Source organism: Hemiscyllium ocellatum, chromosome 31, assembly GCF_020745735.1.
Source record: "Hemiscyllium ocellatum isolate sHemOce1 chromosome 31, sHemOce1.pat.X.cur, whole genome shotgun sequence".
NCBI lineage: Eukaryota > Metazoa > Chordata > Chondrichthyes > Orectolobiformes > Hemiscylliidae > Hemiscyllium > Hemiscyllium ocellatum.
This window is the reverse complement of record NC_083431.1, coordinates 16,516,019-16,535,573: the sequence shown is the minus strand read 5'-3', so window position 1 is coordinate 16,535,573 and position 19,555 is coordinate 16,516,019. Positions and strand designations below refer to the sequence as shown.

At 43.8% G+C, this 19,555-nt stretch overlaps 1 protein-coding gene across 2 annotated transcripts; it reads left to right on the top strand.

Moving 5' to 3' along the window:
- The first annotated feature begins 11,163 nt into the window (after positions 1-11,163).
- Positions 11,164-18,023, top strand: srsf1b (serine and arginine rich splicing factor 1b). 2 transcript variants are annotated; one of them, XM_060847732.1, is made up of 4 exons: positions 11,164-12,016; positions 14,235-14,422; positions 14,500-14,672; positions 15,682-18,023. In XM_060847732.1, exons 1-4 carry the CDS (start codon positions 11,820-11,822, stop codon positions 15,694-15,696), a joined length of 573 nt encoding a protein of 190 aa, XP_060703715.1. In that variant the 5' UTR covers positions 11,164-11,819; the 3' UTR covers positions 15,697-18,023. The 2 variants fall into 2 exon arrangements, with proteins under 2 accessions (XP_060703715.1, XP_060703714.1); XM_060847731.1 differs by having other exon boundaries at positions 11,171-12,016; positions 15,060-18,023.
- Positions 18,024-19,555: the final 1,532 nt, after the last annotated feature.

Genomic DNA, 19,555 nt, shown 5'->3' with positions numbered 1-19,555 from the left:
TTGGTACAATTGCAACATTTAAGAGGCATCTGGATGGGAATATGAATAGAAAGGGTTCGGAGGGAAATGGGCCGGGTGCTGGCAGGTGGGGCTAGATTGAGTTGGGATATCTGGTCAGCATGGACGGGTTGGACCGAAGGGTCTGTTTCCATGCTGTATATCTCTATGACTCTATGTTATATGCATTGCAACTGGTTTGGCAGCGAGTGCATCGTCTTAGCAATAAATGCAGCTGAGGAAAAAGAAAATCTTTGGCATAGATATCTACGGCAAAAGTGAGGACTGTAGATGCTGAAGATCAGAGTCGAGAATGTAGTGCTGGAAAAGCACAGCAGGTCAGGCAGCATGCGAGGAGCCAGAGAATCGACGTTTCAGGCAGAAGCCCTTCATCAGGAATGAACCCTTTAATACTACTGCGAAGCCTCTTCCAAGGATTCCCACCTTGAAGAAGGTCTCCTCTCTCTACGTTCATTCCTGACGAAGGGCTTATGTCCGAAACGTCGATTCTCCTGCTCCTCAGATGCTGCCTGACCTGCTGCACTTTTCTAGCACCACACTCTCGACATAGATGTCTACGGTACCAGATTCAGTCATGACTTTCAAATAGGAACGGGATAGTTATCTGAAAAGAAATTAAATGCAGGACTCTGGAGAAAGGGTGAGGGAGAGAATAAGCAAATTGTTCACAGTGAAACAGCATGAACACATTAGGCAGAACAGCCTCCCTCTGTGCTATAATCTTCATTGCAGCTCTGCTCTAAGCAATTCCCTTGTGTTTTGGAACTCAAAGCTACAAACTAGAAAACTGGTTACAACTTTAACCCCTGCTGACTGTTTTGGTTTTTCAGTTTCACTTTAGTGTTACTCCCATATTTTGGACTTGAAGACAAGAATGTGTAAATTTATTTATTTGCTTTTGATTGCTGCTTAACAAGTCAAATAAACTCTTCCGCTCCTCGGATGCTGCCTGACCTGCTGTGCTTTTCCAGCACCATACTTTTTGACAAAGAACTTTATTGCCAAACTCATCAATTTTTTTTACTCATTCACGGATATGGGTTTTGCTGGCTCGGTCGTTCAGCGTTTATTAATGCCAAGCAGTTGCTTTGCCCTCGATGGTGTTGAGATTATTTTGTGTGCTGCACTCATTTCAGGCAAGTGATGAGTATTCTGTCTTCCTTGTAGATGCTGGACAAGCTTTGGGAAGTTAGGAAGTATGTTACTTACCACAGAACTCCCAGTCTGCTAAACTGCTCTTGTACCATAGTAGTCACAGGGTCGGTTCATTTTGGTTTCTGGTCAATGCTAATCACAGTATGTCAAGAAGGATTCAATGATGATAATGCCATTGAGAGACAAGGAGAGATGGTTAGATTATCTTTTGTTGAGGTAGTTATCGTCTGGCACTTGTGTAGTGCAAATGCTATCTGCCCCTCATCAGCCCAACACTGAACGTTGTCCAGGTCTTGTTGAATATTGATATGAACTGCTTCACTATCTGAGGGGTCATAAATGATGGCACAATCATCAGCAAACATTCCCACTTCTGACATTATTTTGGAGGGAAGGTAATTGATGAAGCAGCTGAGAACAGTTGGACCTAAGACAGAACCCTGAGGAACTGGAACAAGTTGATCAAAAATATCTACCATGTGGAACTGGTCCAGAGCTATCCTACTACTGAAATGACTGACTTACAATAACTACCACAGTCTCCTTTTGCGCTAGATGTAACTCAAACCACAGAGGGTTTCTCCACAATCCCAATGAACTCTTCAATTGGTCAAATGTATCCTTGATGTCAAGGGCAGTCACTCTCACCTTATCTCTTGAGTTCACCACGTTTTCCATATTTGGCCAAAAGCTATAATGAGATCAGGAGCCGACTAGCCCTAGTGGAGCCTAAACTGAGTGTCAGTGAGCAAGTTATTACTGCGTACTTGCCATTTGATGTTGATGATAGAGGGCAGACTGATGAGGCTGAAACTGGTCAGGTAGATTTATCCTACTTTGACAATGTGTAGCCGAATAGAACAACTTGGCTAGTAGAACGGGTGGTTCTGGAGCGCAAATCTTGAGTACAATGCCAGAATGTTGCCAAGGCCAATTACTTTGTATTATCTAGTGCCGCCAATAATTTCTTGATATCAGGTGGAGTGAATCAAATTGGCAGAATATTAGCATCTGTGATGCTGGGGACCTCTGAAGGAGGCGGAGATAGATCATCCACTTTGCACTTCTGGCTGAAGATGGTTGCAAATGCTTCATTCTTTTCTGACGTGTTGGGCTCTCTCGTCAATGAGGATGGAGATATTTGTGGATCATCCTTCTTCAGTTAGTTGTTTAATTATCCACAACCACTCAAGATTGAATTTGGGGGGACTGCAGAGCTTAGATTTAATCCATGGGCTTTATTTCTGTTGATCAAGGGTTGCTGATGCTGATTAACATCCACTAACCTAGATCAGTGGTTCTCAAGCGTTTTTAATTTAAAAACTTTTTTTATTGAATCAATGATCTCTGATGCACCATCTTTAAATCAATACTATACAACACATTGGCAAACATGTATTTTGTGCCCATTCTTTGAGTTTAAGTAGCACAGAACTTTCTCACCTGTGAGCCTACCTGGCAATTGACACTATTCCATGTGGATTTCCCTGAACGGTGAGACAGCCAGGCTCCTCTACTCAGCACACATGATAGCCAAGCTTCTATCCCACATTCAACCCACCTCCAGCCACCATTCATGCAAGTATTCTGGCAAGTGTCACAAACCACCAAGGTCTGTGGATCTCTGAGAAACATTGAAGTAGCCCAGAGAAATTTTAGGAACCTTGACAAAACCAGCAAATTATTTGTCACAACAAAATCACAATATTATGGTGTATTAACATACTAAACCAAATATGCTAACTCCACCAGAAAAATGCAGTTCAATTAATCTTTGTTCATATATGAAGAATAACCAGTTTAATGAAACTCCAAAGGTGGTCAGTGTATAGAGAGTTGATCCTATCCGAGTCATCACTTGACTGGTTATAAAGCAGGACTTTTTGAGGGCATAAAAGGTTATTTAAATGCAGTCTACTTCTTTATCTTTGTTTCAAGAGAGGAAATGAAAAGACAAAATAGTTTGGAAACAAGCGGGGGTGGGTCCTGACAACTATGTGCCAAGGAACAAAACAAATCTATTGGGGTTTGGGTCTGGGACTTTATCTGCCAGAATCTCTCTAGGATGAATTTCTGAACCATCTTTTATGAACAGTTTTAGATTGATGTTAATTTTGTTTGCTAAACATCAAGCTACTGAGTAACCTCTTTCTTGCCAAACCATTCAATGTTTAACAGTACAATATCCATATGTTGAATACGCAGCAGAAGATTCTCAAAGAGTTTCAAGGATTTTATTGTAAATCTGTAGATTAGCATAAATGTCAATTTTCATCTTTTCCCTGTCCAGAAGCCAACTTCCCAACTGGGAAAAACCCAGCTCTTCTTATTAGATTTCTAAAAAGCCCCATATAGATGATATTACACATCTCTGAAACAAGTGAGACATGAACCTAGGCCCCATGGCTCAGTGGTAAGGGTATCTCTGCTGCACCATAAGAGGCCAAGGAACGCAGCTTTTTATTTTTAATTTCTTTTTATATCCAGAAGTGCTCTTTTCAACCACCAAATCACCCATGGTACTTATATCTACCAATGGCTGGTTTGCAATGCAGAATTACACCAACAGCGTAGGCTTCAATTCCTACACTGGCTGAGATCACCATGGAAGACTCTCCTTCTCAAACTCTCCCCTCGCCTGAGGCAGAGTGACTCTCAGTTTAAAGCACCACCAGTCATTTCTGTCTAATGAGATAGCAGCCCCATGGTCTGGCAAGAGTATGACAACTTTACCTTTAGCACCACCACTAAATCACCCTATTTCCTATTTATCAATTTACGTGCAAAGCCCATTAAGGGAAATTCATTACCACCAAGGGAGAGGTAGGATGAGAGGGCCAGGTCTAAATCAAAATGGAGTTGGAAAAGGAAGAAGAACCAGATCTCTATTTCTCTTTTCTATTATTTGCAGAAGTGTTATCACAAATAACTGAACGGCTTTTCTCCTATGCCCAAATCACCCAAGGTATGTTTCCTCTATTAACCACCACTCAACCCCATGTGTTCCAATTGATTAATTTACATGCAAAGCCCATTAAGAACAATGCAATAACACTAAAGTTGAGGGAGACATAGAGAGAGAGGGAATGGATTGAATCAAAATGACCAGGTGATAAAGCATACCATTTCCTGTGGTGCCACTTTTCTTTAAATGCATCAAGAGTATCAGTGCATGAACCCAGATCCTTTACTTACACACATAACTAAAAGACTTTCCATGTTCATGGCAGTCCAAGTCCAAATGCCGCAAAACCTACGCAATAGCCAGGCTGGAGCTGAAAAGTGGCAAGTAACATTTGTACCACACAAGTACCAGACAATGAACATCCCCAATAAGAGACAATCTAACCATCACCCCTTGACAATCAATGACATTACCATCACTGAATCCCCCATTATCAACATCTTGGGGTACCAGTGACCAGAAACTCAACTGGACTCACCACATAAACACAGTGACTACAAGAGCAGGTGAAAGTCTAGGAATCTTGCAGTGAGTAACCCATTTCCTGACTCCCCAAAACCTGTGCATTATCTACAAGGCACAAGTCAGCAGCGTGATGGAATAGTCCGACTTGCCTGGATGAGTACAGCTCCAACAACACTCAATAAGCTTGACACTATCCAGGACAAAGCAGTCCATTTGTTTGACACCACATCCACAAACATTTAGTGACTCCACCACCAACATTCAGTAGCAGCAGTGTGAACAATATACAAGACGTACTTCAGTAATTCGCCAAAGATCTGTACATGGCATTTTCCAAACCCATGACCGCTAGCATCTGGGAGCACAAGGGCAGGAGGTACATGGTGACACCACCATCTGCAAGTTCCCCTCCAGGTCATTCTGACTTAGAAACAAAATCACTGCTCCTCCACAGTTACTGGGTCAAAACCCTGGAACTCTGTCCCTAATGGTATGGTCAGTCTACCTACAGCATATGGACTGTGGTGGTTCAGGAAAGCAGCTGACCATCTGCTCAAGGGCAGCTAGGGACAGGCAATAAATGTTGGCCCAGTGGCACCTATATCCCATGCGTGAATAAAACAAATTAATGAGCAATGGGTATGGGCCACACCACACAAGCTTATAACCAGAAAAATCACAGGCCTAGGCACTGGTAGATGGATCATTCTGTTAGGCCTGATGGAGATACGCATCAGTGGGAACAGATGAACCCAGCAAACAAACCATTCTAGAGGGAGAAAGCAGTAAAAAAATCTGAAATACATGGAAATATGCATACTATTCATACTGAAGCTCTATTTTGAGGTATGTACAAATCAGACCCAGGTTTAATCATTTTTCCTTCTGTGCCTTTATGCCATTTCAGAGATTACCCCCATTGGCCTCTTCAATGAGGCCTCTCAATTTTGTTCCAATGAACACGCCCTAGTCACCTTTCTCCATGGTATAGGCCACCATGTGGTATCAGCCATTGATTGGCTAGCAGCTCTCTTGAGGCAGGAAATCTGCTCTCCAGTAGGATTCCCAAGGTCAATTTCTTCTCATACCTGGCACTTATCAGATTAGTGCCTCTCATGTCACCAGGAAATGGCCACATCAGGGTTGCCACGAGGTTTCCAGCTGATGGTCAGCCTCTCACCACCATTTTCCACCAAGCAGGCCCTCCACCCTCCTAAGCTGGAACCATTATGTTCCACCCACAGTCATTATTTGATTGTACCTTCAGCTCCAAAGATTGCCACATTTCTGAAGTTAGAAATCACACAACACCAGGTTATAGTCGAACAGGTTTATTGGGAGCACTTTATATGCCCCAATCCAACACCAGCATCTCCAAATCATCACTTTTCTTATGATAGCCTAATTCAGTTGAAGCTCCAAGTTGTGTTTAGTGAATCAGCCTATTCTGAGAGTTCCTGCAGCCATGTTGCACAGTAATATTTAAACTCCAATTTCAAAAAAAAGTGCACCCTATTAGTTCAGGCATCCTTTTAAATATCTGCTGCAGTTCATATACGCCACCTCCCACTTCCTCCAGCTTAGAAAATACACTTTGTGCAAGTGAACAACACACACACAATGTGCAGATTATTGAAATAAGTGATCCTGCAGATGCCACTCTATTTGTTATTTGATGCTGGCCATTGTTTAGTTGCTGGGCACCAGTTAGTGTCTAAGCGGAAAATCTTCGGGTCTCTGCCAAAGACATTGGCAGGCTATCCAATAACTGGGAACACTGCAGCCAAGTTCAATGCCATCTTTGCCCAATGTCAAATAAACACTCTCTCCAGCTGGGCTGATGATAATAATAATTAGGCACATAAACATTGCTTGACATTTTTTTTGGTCTTTTACCCAAAGCTTGATGTCAGCTGCAGCATCCCTACTATCCCTGTGAATTGTCAGAAGAATGAGGGGGAATCTCTTGGAAACCTATGAAATTTTAACAAGGACTGGACAAGGTAAATACAGGAAAGATGTTCCCGATGAGTGAGGTGTCCAGAATTAATGGTTACAGTTTAAGGATATAGATAGGCCATTTCGGACTTGGCTGAGGTGAAATTTCTTCATCCAGAGAGCGATGAGCCTGTTGAATTCTCTGCCACAGAAACAAGACTCAAAACATTTAAAATATTCAAGAGGAGTAAGATGTAGTTCTTAGGGCTAAAGAAATCAAAGGGTATGGGGCAACATTGAGAACAGAGTTAGATGATCAAATCCTGCTCCATTAAGGTCTGCTGGAGAGGTGCATATACCTTGCACTACATCGTCCCAATCATTGGTCCCCAAATCTCAAGAAACAGTGATAGGGAATCTGGCAAACACTTCAGATGCTTCTTCCTCACAAGGAAACCAAGTCAGTCCCATAATTTGCCCAGCCAGAGGAAGAACCTAACACAGACCTCTCAGACGTCTCTAACAATACTCCAAAGGTGGCTGGGCTATCCACTCTGCATATCCCCTTCCGACTCATGGAAGGTGAAGTCACCGAGAGTTCATTTGCCTCTGGCATCCAAATGCAAACACTCGCTGGGCCACTCAACCAAACCTCCTGGGCCAATGGTCTCCACTTTTGACCAGGCTCCCTCCACTCCAGCTGTGGCGGTAGAGACTATAGTAAGAAGTGTTGGAACAGTAAAGAAGAAAACTTCTTGAAGGCACCCAGAAGATATGGGTGATGTCGCACAGTACATTTTTTGCCACATTTATGTAAATCTCACTGTTTCATCCTTACATTTGTTTGAGTCTCTCTGAATGCAATTATGCCAGAATGATGCCCAACTTAGACCATGGAGCGATGTTTATGTTTAGAGCCTGCTATGGGATTTGGAAGAATGATGAACAGGGTGTATACAGGTTAATGAGTCTTGCTGACACCATTGTCTTTCATTCTACAGCATTTTTATTCTTTTCTTGGGCCTCTGTGTCAAAAATATTGGTGTGAATGAGGTGGTCAGTGATATCTGCAGCAGGGAAGCGTACAGAAAGCATGGAGTCAATGGATTAGGACATTCAGGAATTTACGACTTCACAGGACTGTGCCCTGTACAGTGCATGGGTCTGTATCAAATGATGTTTCCAGTGCACTCTGCAATGCAAGTCTGTGTTTCCTGAGCATTTGCAAATGTATCGGAGAAATGCCTTGATTGTTGTAAGGGCGTTAGCAAATGTCAGATGTCAATGTCTGTGTGGGGAAGGATATTCATGTGATTTGTACCCATGCATTATGCTGAAATGATGTGTGATTCTGAGCAATATGAAGACTGTTTGCAGCCAGTACCAAACTGACGTTGCCAGGTACCTGCTCTGATTTTCATGTTAATAATTCTCAGTGTCTAACTTGTTTGGTAAAATAGGAAGCTGAATATTAATGAGGCAAGTTAGGCTGGTTAGTAAGGCATTTCACCAGCTACAATCACCTCAGCTGACTGCCTAATGAAAAACTTGCCTTGCCACTAAGCAAAGCATGAAAGATGCAACAAGATGCTCCTGAGAATGAGACAGGCTGTTGTGGTTCTGCTCGCCAAGCTGGAAGTTTTTGCTGCAAACGTTTCGTTCCCTGGCTAGGGAACATCATCAGTGCTGTTGGAGCCTCGTGTGAAGCGCTGCTTTGATGTTTCTTCCGGTATTTATATTGGTTTGTTCTTGCCGCTTCCGGGTGTCAGTTTCAGCTGTAGTGGTTTGTATTCGGTGTCCAGGTCAATGTGTCTGTTGATGGAGTTTGGGGATGAATGCCATGCTTCTAGGAATTCTCTGGCTGTTCTCTGTCTGGCTTGTCCTATGATAGTGGTGTTTTCCCAGTCAAATTCATGTTGCTGGTTGTCTGAGTGTATGGCTACTAGAGATAGCTGGTCGTGTCGTTTTGTGGCTAGCTGATGTTCATGGATGCGGATTGTTAGCTGTCTTCCTGTTTGTCCTATATAGTGTTTTGTGCAGTCCTTGCACAAGGTTATGCAAAAGTTAGAACATACAGCCATACCACAAATCCAACCCAAACTCTGGATCAGATATGTTGATGACGCCTTTGTAATCATCAAAAACACAGATATAGAAAAAACACACCGAATCATCAATGCCACACTCACAGGAATCCGATTCACACGAGAAGAGGAAAAGGATAACCAACTCCCATTCCTAGACGTGTTAGTAGAGAGAACACCCAACGGAGAATTCACCACAAGGGTACACAGGAAACCAACACACACAGACCAAGTCTTAAACTATGAAAGTAACCACCCAACACACACAAACAAAGCTGCATCAGGACACTATTCAAAAGGGCCACAACACACTGAGGTACACCAGAACTGCGAAAAGAGGAAGAGGAACATCTATACAAGGTATTCGCCAAAAACGGATACCCACGCAACTTTATCACCAGATGCCTAAGAGATAGACCGAAGAACGAGGACATGCCACAACCAAAAGGACTAGCCACTCTACCATACGTCAGGAGCGTCTCAGAACTGACAGCCAGACTACTGCGACCCTTAGGACTCATAACAGCACACAAGCCAACATCCACACTCAGACAACAACTCACTAGAACAAAGGACCCAATACCCAGCATGAGCCAAACTAACGTAGTTTACAAAATACCATGCAAGGACTGCACAAAACACTATATAGGACAAACAGGAAGACAGCTAACAATCCGCATCCATGAACATCAGCTAGCCACAAAACGACACGACCAGCTATCTCTAGTAGCCATACACTCAGACAACCAGCAACATGAATTTGACTGGGAAAACACCACTATCATAGGACAAGCCAGACAGAGAACAGCCAGAGAATTCCTAGAAGCATGGCATTCATCCCCAAACTCCATCAACAGACACATTGACCTGGACACCATATACAAACCACTACAGCTGAAACTGACACCCGGAAACGGCAAGAACACCCATCAACAGACACATCGACCTGGACCCCACATACAAATCACTGCAGCTGAAACTGACACCCGGAAGCGGCAAGAACAAACCAATATAAATACCGGAAGAAACATCAAAGCAGCGCTTCACACGAGGCTCCAACAGCACTGATGATGTTCCCTAGCCAGGGAACGAAACGTTTGCAGCAAAAACTTCCAGCTCGGCGAGCAGAACCACAACAACGGATACCTGAGCTACAAATCTTCAATCAGATTTTAAATGAGACAGGCCTCACATACTTATCTGATTATGCCACAAATCTTCAACAGCCATGCTGCTCAGACCTCAAGAAGATTGCACATTATAACCTTAATGGTTATAATGCTTAATACTTGAAAATTTCAAGTGTTCCAAACTTTTAAATTATTTATGATCATACTACTACAGCACTTAACTGAAAATTAGTTATAAAAAGTTTGATTTAGGAAAACATTTTCTACTTAGGAATGCTCCATCTATTTAGTTATCAGGCAATATTCTGTCAGTCGCATTTGTAGATGTATAATCTTTTTAAGGTTTAACTTTGTATGAGACAAATATACTAGCTTTTTGATATATAATTATTGGCAACAGAAGACCAAATAACACTGTCAATAACAAATTGCCCAAATATTGAAAACATCTACCACATGATATACTCACATGATATCGCAGTAATGTTATCACAAAGAGAGGCCTGCCACTTTTCATCAGCACTATCATGTGTCACAATTCCACAAATAATTGTCTACACTACAGTGTAATATAAGGTTACAAACAGCAAAGCAAGAGTGAACGCAAGTCTCTTTGCAAGAAAGACCTGAGCTAGTAATCTATCACAAATATTTATTATTATTAGTATTACCTTACTGCATGGACTCTTAATGCATGTGTCTCAAGCAGTCTGTACCACTGAAACCGGCTAGATAAGGCATAATAGTCTTTTCCCATTCTATATGTTCTCATGTAGCCTTATTCAGTCAGAAGGAGAAAGTGGGGACTGCAGATGCTGGAGATCAGAGTCGAAAGTGTGGTGCTGGAAAAGAGATTGACATTTCAGGCATTAGTCCTTCATCAGAATGGATTTGTACACTCCAGTCCAACACCGATATCTTCAAATCATCCCTCATTACAACTACATTTTGATTTTAACCTCACTGTGATGCCTCTTCCAAAGATTTTACTGTACTCGAATTTCATTCTGTGTGCAGGAATATTCATGAGCGAAAAGGTACCGCACAGGGAAAAGAAGATAATGTAGTTGCTTAATTAAAACCCACAGTTGTACGCTTTGTTTCCCTTCTTGCTCCACTCTTTATCACTCAACAAAAACTTGAGTGCTGGGTACACAGCAGCAGCTGTAATACATGACAGTGTGAAATCCCAAAAATAAAAGTTCGTGAGTGGGGGGATGGGAGGGAATAGAGTGGTGCAAAGGGGGCGGATAGAGTGGGGGGAGGGAAGGAAAGGGGGAAAGAGTAGTGATAGAGTGGGGGGGAGGTGGAAAAGGGTGAAAACGGTGAAGATCCCAAGTGCGCGCGAAATCCCGTGACGTCAGCGCCTCATCGCTTCCGGCCAGGACGCCTTGTCCCTCCGCCGCTGATGTGAATCATCCGACGCGGAGGGAGAAGTGCGGGTTCGAGCTTTGGGGCGGAGAAGCGAGAGAAAAGAGAAGGGAAGAGAGGAGCGGGAACAGCGCGGTTGACCCTCGGTTCGACGATGTAGCTATACGCGGAGACTCAGGGGGAAAGGACTTGTTGCGTCGGAGGAAAGAGGTGAAGAAAGGGGTTGGTGGAACTCTTTGTCGGGAGGTATGGGCATGCGCAGTCGCCGCGGTACTACTTGGTGCCGTTGGTTTGTGTGGAGCGAGGTGGGCGCCATTTTAATCTGGTGTCGGGAAGGGGCGGACAAGAGTTGTGGAGATTCCTTCCAATCATATACACAGCGCCTTTTTAGAAAAAAAACACACACAACTCGCATTTTATTCGGCATCGATCTTTCTGTGGCGTGTGCTGTGTCTGTGTGTCCCCTGGCAGGTTGAGCGCCTCCGTTGTGCTTTAAAAAAAATCGCGCCAATCCACTTCCTTCGTCGTCCTCCGACGTTTGCGATTTTTTTATCCTAAAATAACCACTCCGTTTGTCTACGTTTATTTTGGTTTAAATTTCTCCCTCTCTCGAATCAAACGGTTTTTGATTTTTTTCATCCCCACCGTGACCGTCTTTGAGTCTCGCCAACCGTCGGGCTGGAGGGTAACGGGATGCAGAATCACAGCGGCGTGATCCGGGGCCCGGCGGGCAACAACGACTGTCGGATCTACGTGGGCAATCTACCGCCCGACATCCGCACCAAGGACATCGAGGACGTCTTCTACAAGTATGGCAGCATCAGGGACATCGACCTGAAGAACCGCCGCGGCGGCCCGCCGTTTGCCTTCGTGGAATTCGAAGACCCGAGGTACAGGCAAAGACTGAAGACGGGGACGGACAGACAGATGCCTTCCCCACCCCCATCCGTCTCCCCATCTCAACCTCCCTTCCCCCTTTCTCCCCTTCCCTCTGCTCACCCCCCTCACCCCCCCTTCCCTTCCCCCCCCTCACCCCCCCTCCCCTTCCCCCCCCTCACCCCCCCCTCCCCTTCCCCCCCCCTCACCCCCCCCTCCCCTTCCCCCCCCTCACCCCCCCCTCCCCTTCCCCCCCCCCCCCACCCCCCCCCCCTCCCCCCCCCCTCACCCCCCCTCCCCCCCCCCCCCTCACCCCCCCTCCCCCCCCCCCCCTCCCCCTCTCCTCACCCCCCCTTCCCCCCCCTCTCCTCACCCCCCCTTCCCCCCCCTCTCCTCACCCCCCCTTCCCCCCCCCTCTCCTCACCCCCCCTTCCCCCCCCTCTCCTCACCCCCCCTTCCCCCCCCTCTCCTCACCCCCCCTTCCCCCCCCTCTCCTCACCCCCCCTTCCCCCCCTCTCCTCACCCCCCCTTCCCCCCCCTCTCCTCACCCCCCCTTCCCCCCCTCTCCTCACCCCCCCTTCCCCCCCTCTCCTCACCCCCCCTTCCCCCCTCTCCTCACCCCCTCACCCCCCCTCTCCTCACCCCCCTCTCTCCTCACCCCCCCCTCTCCTCACCCCCCCTCTCTCCTCACCCCCCCTCTCTCCTCACCCCCCCTCTCTCCTCACCCCCCCTCTCTCCTCACCCCCCCTCTCTCCTCACCCCCCCTCTCTCCTCACCCCCCCTCTCTCCTCACCCCCCCTCTCTCCTCACCCCCCCTCTCTCCTCACCCCCCCTCTCTCCTCACCCCCCCTCTCTCCTCACCCCCCCTCTCTCCTCACCCCCCCTCTCTCCTCACCCCCCCTCTCTCTCACCCCCCCTCTCTCCTCACCCCCCCTCTCTCCTCACCCCCCCTCTCTCCTCACCCCCCCTCTCTCCTCACCCCCCCTCTCTCCTCACCCCCCCTCTCTCCTCACCCCCCCTCTCTCCTCACCCCCCCTCTCTCCTCACCCCCCCTCTCTCCTCACCCCCCCTCTCTCCTCACCCCCCCTCTCTCCTCACCCCCCCTCTCTCCTCACCCCCCCTCTCTCCTCACCCCCCCTCTCTCCTCACCCCCCCTCTCTCCTCACCCCCCCTCTCTCCTCACCCCCCCTCTCTCCTCACCCCCCCTCTCTCCTCACCCCCCCTCCTTCCCCCCCCTCCTTCCCCCCCCCTCTCTTCCTCACCCCCCCCCCCCCCTCTACTACCCCCCCCCCCCCCCCCCCGTGGATATTTTGTTTGCAGCTTTTTAACTTGTGGGCATGTTTTGCTTTCGTTATTCTTCAACGGGCATTTGGAGCCGTTTTTTCTAGTTTTTGGGGCGAGATTGTTCTTGCTGCGACCAAATGTAATTCTCCATGTGGCCACTTTAAAAATTGTACCGATCTCTCACTTCTCCCCCAAAATATTTAAAACTACGGAAAAGATCGTAAAGGTGCAACTATAAACTACAGCGGGGTGGTGTGGGGAGAATTGGAATTGCAGTTTTGTTTGTTTCATTCCGGTAATTATTTGCCACTTTAACTATTGGGGAAGAGAAAATTCAATCTCGAGTTTTCTTAATGTGTACGTAGTATTCTTTGGTTTGGAATCGAACGGTTGCTGAACGAGCAGAAATTGACCTAATTGAAGCACCGCGGTTCCCTTGCACCGCAGTTAGATTTCTGTGACGTGAACTTGTTTTCGAGTGAGTACTTTTCGTATTTGTATAAACTGGCTGTTTGTAAATGACGGCAACTGTATCTGATCGCCATTTTGCTGCAGAAGGAAAGTACGCCACGCAAACCCTTTGTTTGGCGGGTTTTTACTGTGACCAGTTTAAACTGGAGGTCGCAGCCACATGTGTTTTGTTTTTCGACGGCGTGGAATGTTCAAGCTGTAAATCAGTGCACCGGGGACAGTAGGTTCGCATTGTCGGTGTTTTACTGTGGTTACCCTGTTCGTGAGCTTAACGGCTATATTGTTACAAAATACCTCTGCTTCAAATTTATCGATTTGGTTTTAGTCCGTGCCAGAGTCGACTTCATGGCGGAACTGTATTTACTATTTTCCATAGCTAGGACATTTATCTCCTCCTCCAGCCCCATTTGATTTAAAATTGGGTGCCACACGTGATCCGAGAGACCATGTGGTCTGCTAACGTTCTTGTACTTTCAGGGATGCCGAGGATGCTGTATACGGTCGAGATGGTTACGATTACGATGGTTACCGCTTGCGTGTTGAATTTCCACGGAGTGGTCGAGGGACTGGAAGAGGGGGTGGCGGTGGTGGAGGCGGTGGGCAGACACCTCGAGGAAGGTACGGCCCCCCGTCGAGGCGCTCTGAATACAGAGTGGTAGTTTCAGGTGAGACAGTCAGCGCATTTGTGATTTTTCATGCTTTCTGAACAATTCTAGAGATCTCATAACACTTCTTGTTTCAGGGCTTCCTCCAAGTGGTAGCTGGCAGGATTTGAAAGATCACATGCGGGAAGCAGGTGATGTATGTTACGCTGATGTTTTCCGTGATGGAACTGGTGTCGTGGAATTTGTTCGCAAAGAAGATATGACCTATGCAGTGCGAAAACTGGATAACACAAAATTTCGATCTCACGAGGTATGTGACCTAATTCTGAAAACTTTGCAGATGATCACTAAGAGCCATAACTTAACTATTCATTTGGAGTTTCAGGTAAGACAGTGGTCAAGAAATTCTGAGAAGAATGGCTCATACAAACTTAGGTTATATTGATGGCTAAAATCTGAAGGGTGGTAAATGTAGTCCAGTTTTAATTGTTTGGGTGAAAATGCAATACTGAAGTAGAGTTAAATTTCTTTTTTATTATTGGCAATTTTGGAATTGTAATATATGGTGAAAGTGTCCAGTTGAATGACCTAAGGACCTTTTCAGCAGAAAAGAAAATAACGAAGTACTAGCCTTATTCACTGGCTTTCCTGAATAATGTTTGAAAGTAGTGAACATTTCTCTTCACGTATTCAATAGGGAGAAACAGCATATATTCGTGTGAAAGTTGATGGTCCAAGAAGTCCAAGCTATGGAAGATCTCGTTCGCGTAGCCGCAGTCGAACCAGAAGCCGTAGCCGAAGTCGCAGCAGAAGCCGTAGTTACTCTCCCAGACGAAGCAGAGGATCTCCCCGCTACTCGCCCCGTCATAGCAGATCACGCTCGCGTAGCTAGATTGTAAATCCATTGATGGAATTCCTTGTAGTGCACCACCGCTTTTTCCCTAAATAGAACGGATTCTTTATTTTTAAATCCACGTTAACTTGTTTTATTCAAGTTTAGAACACAATTTAAATTGATATCCATATAAAAATGGTTGCTTCTCTTCATTGTTAACATTCCCTCATGTCATTACTGAAGTCTGATAATTGTATAGACAGAGTAGGTTTGGAGCCTGGGAAGCTTTCAAAATGGTGTCAACATGACTTGAAATAACAGTAAACTTGCGGTAATTTGTTAATGTTTATAGTTGATTTCCTTTCAATTGAATAAATCCTAATGTGAGAATTGTAGGAGACTATGTAGATAGGACTGTTGTGAAACATTTTTGTGAAAACCTTGTGTTGTACCTTATCTTACCTTTTCATGTATTTTCCTATAGACATATCACAACTGAGGATGGATTAAGCATTCTTTGGATTAAAGGATTGTGGAGCTCATTTCAGTCATATTAGGAATGTCAAATCGTGTCTAATTGGAGGAGGAGGAGGAATCTTGATCATTTATGGAGGCAATGGTATGACTCCAAGTGCTATTGTCACAATTAAACTTGGCAGTATTGAAGTTGTGCTTCTTTTGTACAAATGGTTGTATAATCCATGAGCTATGGTGTTACTGTGCCGGGTTACGAAGTTCTGTGCGGCATCAATACTGCTGAGCTTGCATGTTCTGTGTGACTAGTCTGGCATTGGTTTTCACCATTTTGAACAGAAGTCCTATTGATTAGAACTTAAAATTGAAAGAATTAAAAAGTAAAATGGCTGTCTTTCAGCGCAATTTCATTACCTGGATCAAAAATTCATCAATCTCTAGTTTGTAACAGTTAAGTGGTGAATTACATGTACAGTACAACTCAATTACTAGATTCACATGGAAATGAAGGTGTCAATGAAAGTAAATACTGCACCAGTAAATTTTGTGCTAACTTACGTGCGTGTGTAGTAATGTTATCAGGGCTTGAATTGATATCCACTAGTCCAACATCTTCTTTCATGTACATTCTAAATAAACTAAGCAGTATCTATGGACATACTTTAATGTAGTTAAGTATGCTGAATGTATGGCTTCTATCATGTGTGCCCATTAGTGGACTACTATGATGTTGGGTTAGTGAATACTTAACTACAATAGTAAGTTGTCATTTTTTTAATGGTATTGTGGAATAAAGTTTCTTGTTTAAAATATGTAACAATGTTCAAATTGACTTTGGGGGTGTGGATGCAGTTTATGCTGTTCATCTGTCAAAGCGTCTGTACATATTGGCGAGATGAGAGCTATAACTGTCCCACCCTGTATAAAATTGTTGTTTGTTGTATCTAACATTTGCCTCCTTTTTTGGTTTTGCTGGTTATTAAAGGTTTGGATTGGAGAGGGCTCATTGGATCCCAATCCTTGGAGCTGGATCTATGGATTCAATTCATTGTGAGGATAGGATAGGGAGGATCATAACATGGATTCATGGAGCGGGATCATATTACCAGGAGCTGTAGGAGTGGATTCCTGCCCCAATCAAACCGTGTATTTGTGGATTTTTTTTGTTTTTTTGTTCTCTCTTTTTTGTTTTCTTTCCCACCCCCTACCTAACCCCAAAATCCCAACCCCATACCCACAATTGGTTATGCCAAAAAAAATTTGCCTTTCATTTTTGTCAGTTGGAGTCCAATGGATACCCCGTGGGATTGGCTTTTTTTTTTTTGCCTTTTTTTTCGCAAACGGAGTGAACCAGGACCGAGAGAGGTACGCTGGAGCAATCTCCTTGGATGGATTCGGCATTCAGGATTTGGTAACAATTTAAGCAGGGTGATATCGTAACTTTTTGTAACTATGATTAAGGGGTATTTTGTTAAAATTTAAGTCTGAATTGGCTGTGCATACTAAAATTAAGGGAATAGATAAATTTGATTAATTTTTGGCCCAAAGCATTACTTTCTATTCATAGCTTAAATGTTTAATCTCCATTTTGACAATAAATTCTTTTTTAATTGTATGTTTGAGTTTGTGATTTTGTGAACAGCTGGTTGGCTTTTATTTTAGTGTAATTTTGAGGAGTCTTAAGTAATCCTAAAACTGTTCACAAGAAAATGCTGTATGAGATGCATTTTATATATTCCCATTCATTTGCAAGTTGCATTGCCACGTTGCTTATGCAACTTTCCATCATTTTTTATTAGCAACTGAACAGGGTTTTCTGTGGCTATCTTTTTAAGTTTGCATTGCTGGCATCTGCCAGGAGCTTCCCAATTGAGTAACAGAATCTAATTAAAACCTATTTGGCTGAATTATCCAGATATTTAGATTATTTAGAAAGTGTTTAATTCTACAAGTAAATTTTAGCCAATTAAGAGAAAAATGTTTTATCTCAAGGATAGTAGAATGTGACAGAACTTTATCAATTTTTTTTGAAGCCTTTATCACATTTCCAGAACAAAAGCTGGGGATGACAGTTTTAGGATTTATTTGGATTTTTTTTTAGTTTTGTGCTCCAAAAGTGGGCATAATTTAATAAGGAAGCAGAGCATGTTGTCACTAATTGCTCCTAAAGCACCCACTTAGTGTAGAGACGTTTTGTGGTTAATACCATTTGATATTTTTATATGTTTGACAGTGCAGTCAATTCTATTTTGTCCAACACTCCCGAAGACGTTAGATAACACGTAACCTGATGAGTGTAATGCCTAAAGTAAGACAAAGAATGTTGTGAATTTTAATAAAGGATAAACAAACTCTTTGCTGTTTTGTTTTCCACACTTGATTTGCAGTGGAGTATTTTCTGTCCTTGAGCGTTGACCTACATATTTCCCATATCAAATATTGCAGTATGGCACATTCTTATTTGCAATGGCCATGTCCACCACCTCTGCTCAGCACTTCGGTCTTTCCTTGCTGTTACTAACTAAATATATTTAGACGCTGATTTCTGCCACCTTTGTCATGATTTGCACAACAGAGTTTGTAGCCTGAATATCCTGGTAAGTGAACAGAATCTGATTTATTTCTTCCTGTGATACACTATACAGCACTTATAACTACAACAATATGCCTGAGTACACCCAGGCTGTTGGTTGGTATCCAAAAATAGATTTCAGTTTGATTTCCAGTGATGGTTGGCTTTTATAGTTTGATTCACAAAGTCATTTAAGAATCATTTATTGATGGTTGGGGTTGCAGCCTAGAAATGCCATCTCCCTTCCCCCTCAAGTAAGGGTGCTTGTAAGGTGCATAGAGCAGGCACACTTTCTCTGCAATTGTAATTGTGGACAAGTTACCTAATAAATCACATGAGTGATTGGTTTTATCCTATCACCTGTATGCTATAGCTGGGTTTCTTTCTGGGACACTTTCTGGTTTGAAGGATAGTGCATGTGAATTTTAACCTTTTTCATTTGGTCATGTGTAGCTGACACAGTTGTTTTGGCCTTGCAAGTGCTGCCTGTTTTAATAAACTAGCACTTGCGCCCTTGCACAACTAATGACTAATGCATCTAAAAGCAATGCAAGCAGCAAGGGCTTATGGTCGTAATGTTTTAATGGATGGTGTTAAACTTGTGCTTCCAAGTTTGTTTTTGGTGTCACCTTTTGAGGCAGTATTAAAATCACTGGGAGAAGAAAGCTCCGACAACCACATTGACAAAATTGTGGATGTTTTTGGGATGTATGTGTAACAATGCTTTCAGATCAAACTAAAAAGTCTTTTCAAACTATTTACCCACAGTATTTTGTTTTTGATATGCCTTTAATTTGCTGCAGTTCTTGTCTTTGATCCCAATATAGTCATGGGGAATGGATTGTAGTTTGATTAACCTTGCCAGTTGTGGAAGGGAAGTCTCTATTTGAGGATTTTAAGGAACGGTGTCCATACATTCTCATGATGGCCGTTAGTGATCATGTAGATGAAAGTATTGGAATGGATTCTTGGTTTTCTCTCTCATTGTGGCCATCTGTATTTTATGCAAAATTAGCAACCTAACCTTGTGCAAAACAAGATTGCCCTCTGACCTATAATTAGTGTTCAGTTGGGGGGAATGCAGAACATGAACAACAGTTAAAATAGTGTTCTGGCTTTTATAAGTAACAGTTGAAGAGAATACATTAAATTGTAATATGTTAAAATGCTAGTGACTTGATAATTTTGAGATTTAACGGTACTTCCAGTTCTAACTTTCCCGGATGGAATAAATTTTTTCTGACTTATGGGATCCCAAATGAGTGAGCGGCCATGAATGCTATGCCATTTTATCCTTTAGTACATTTCTTGG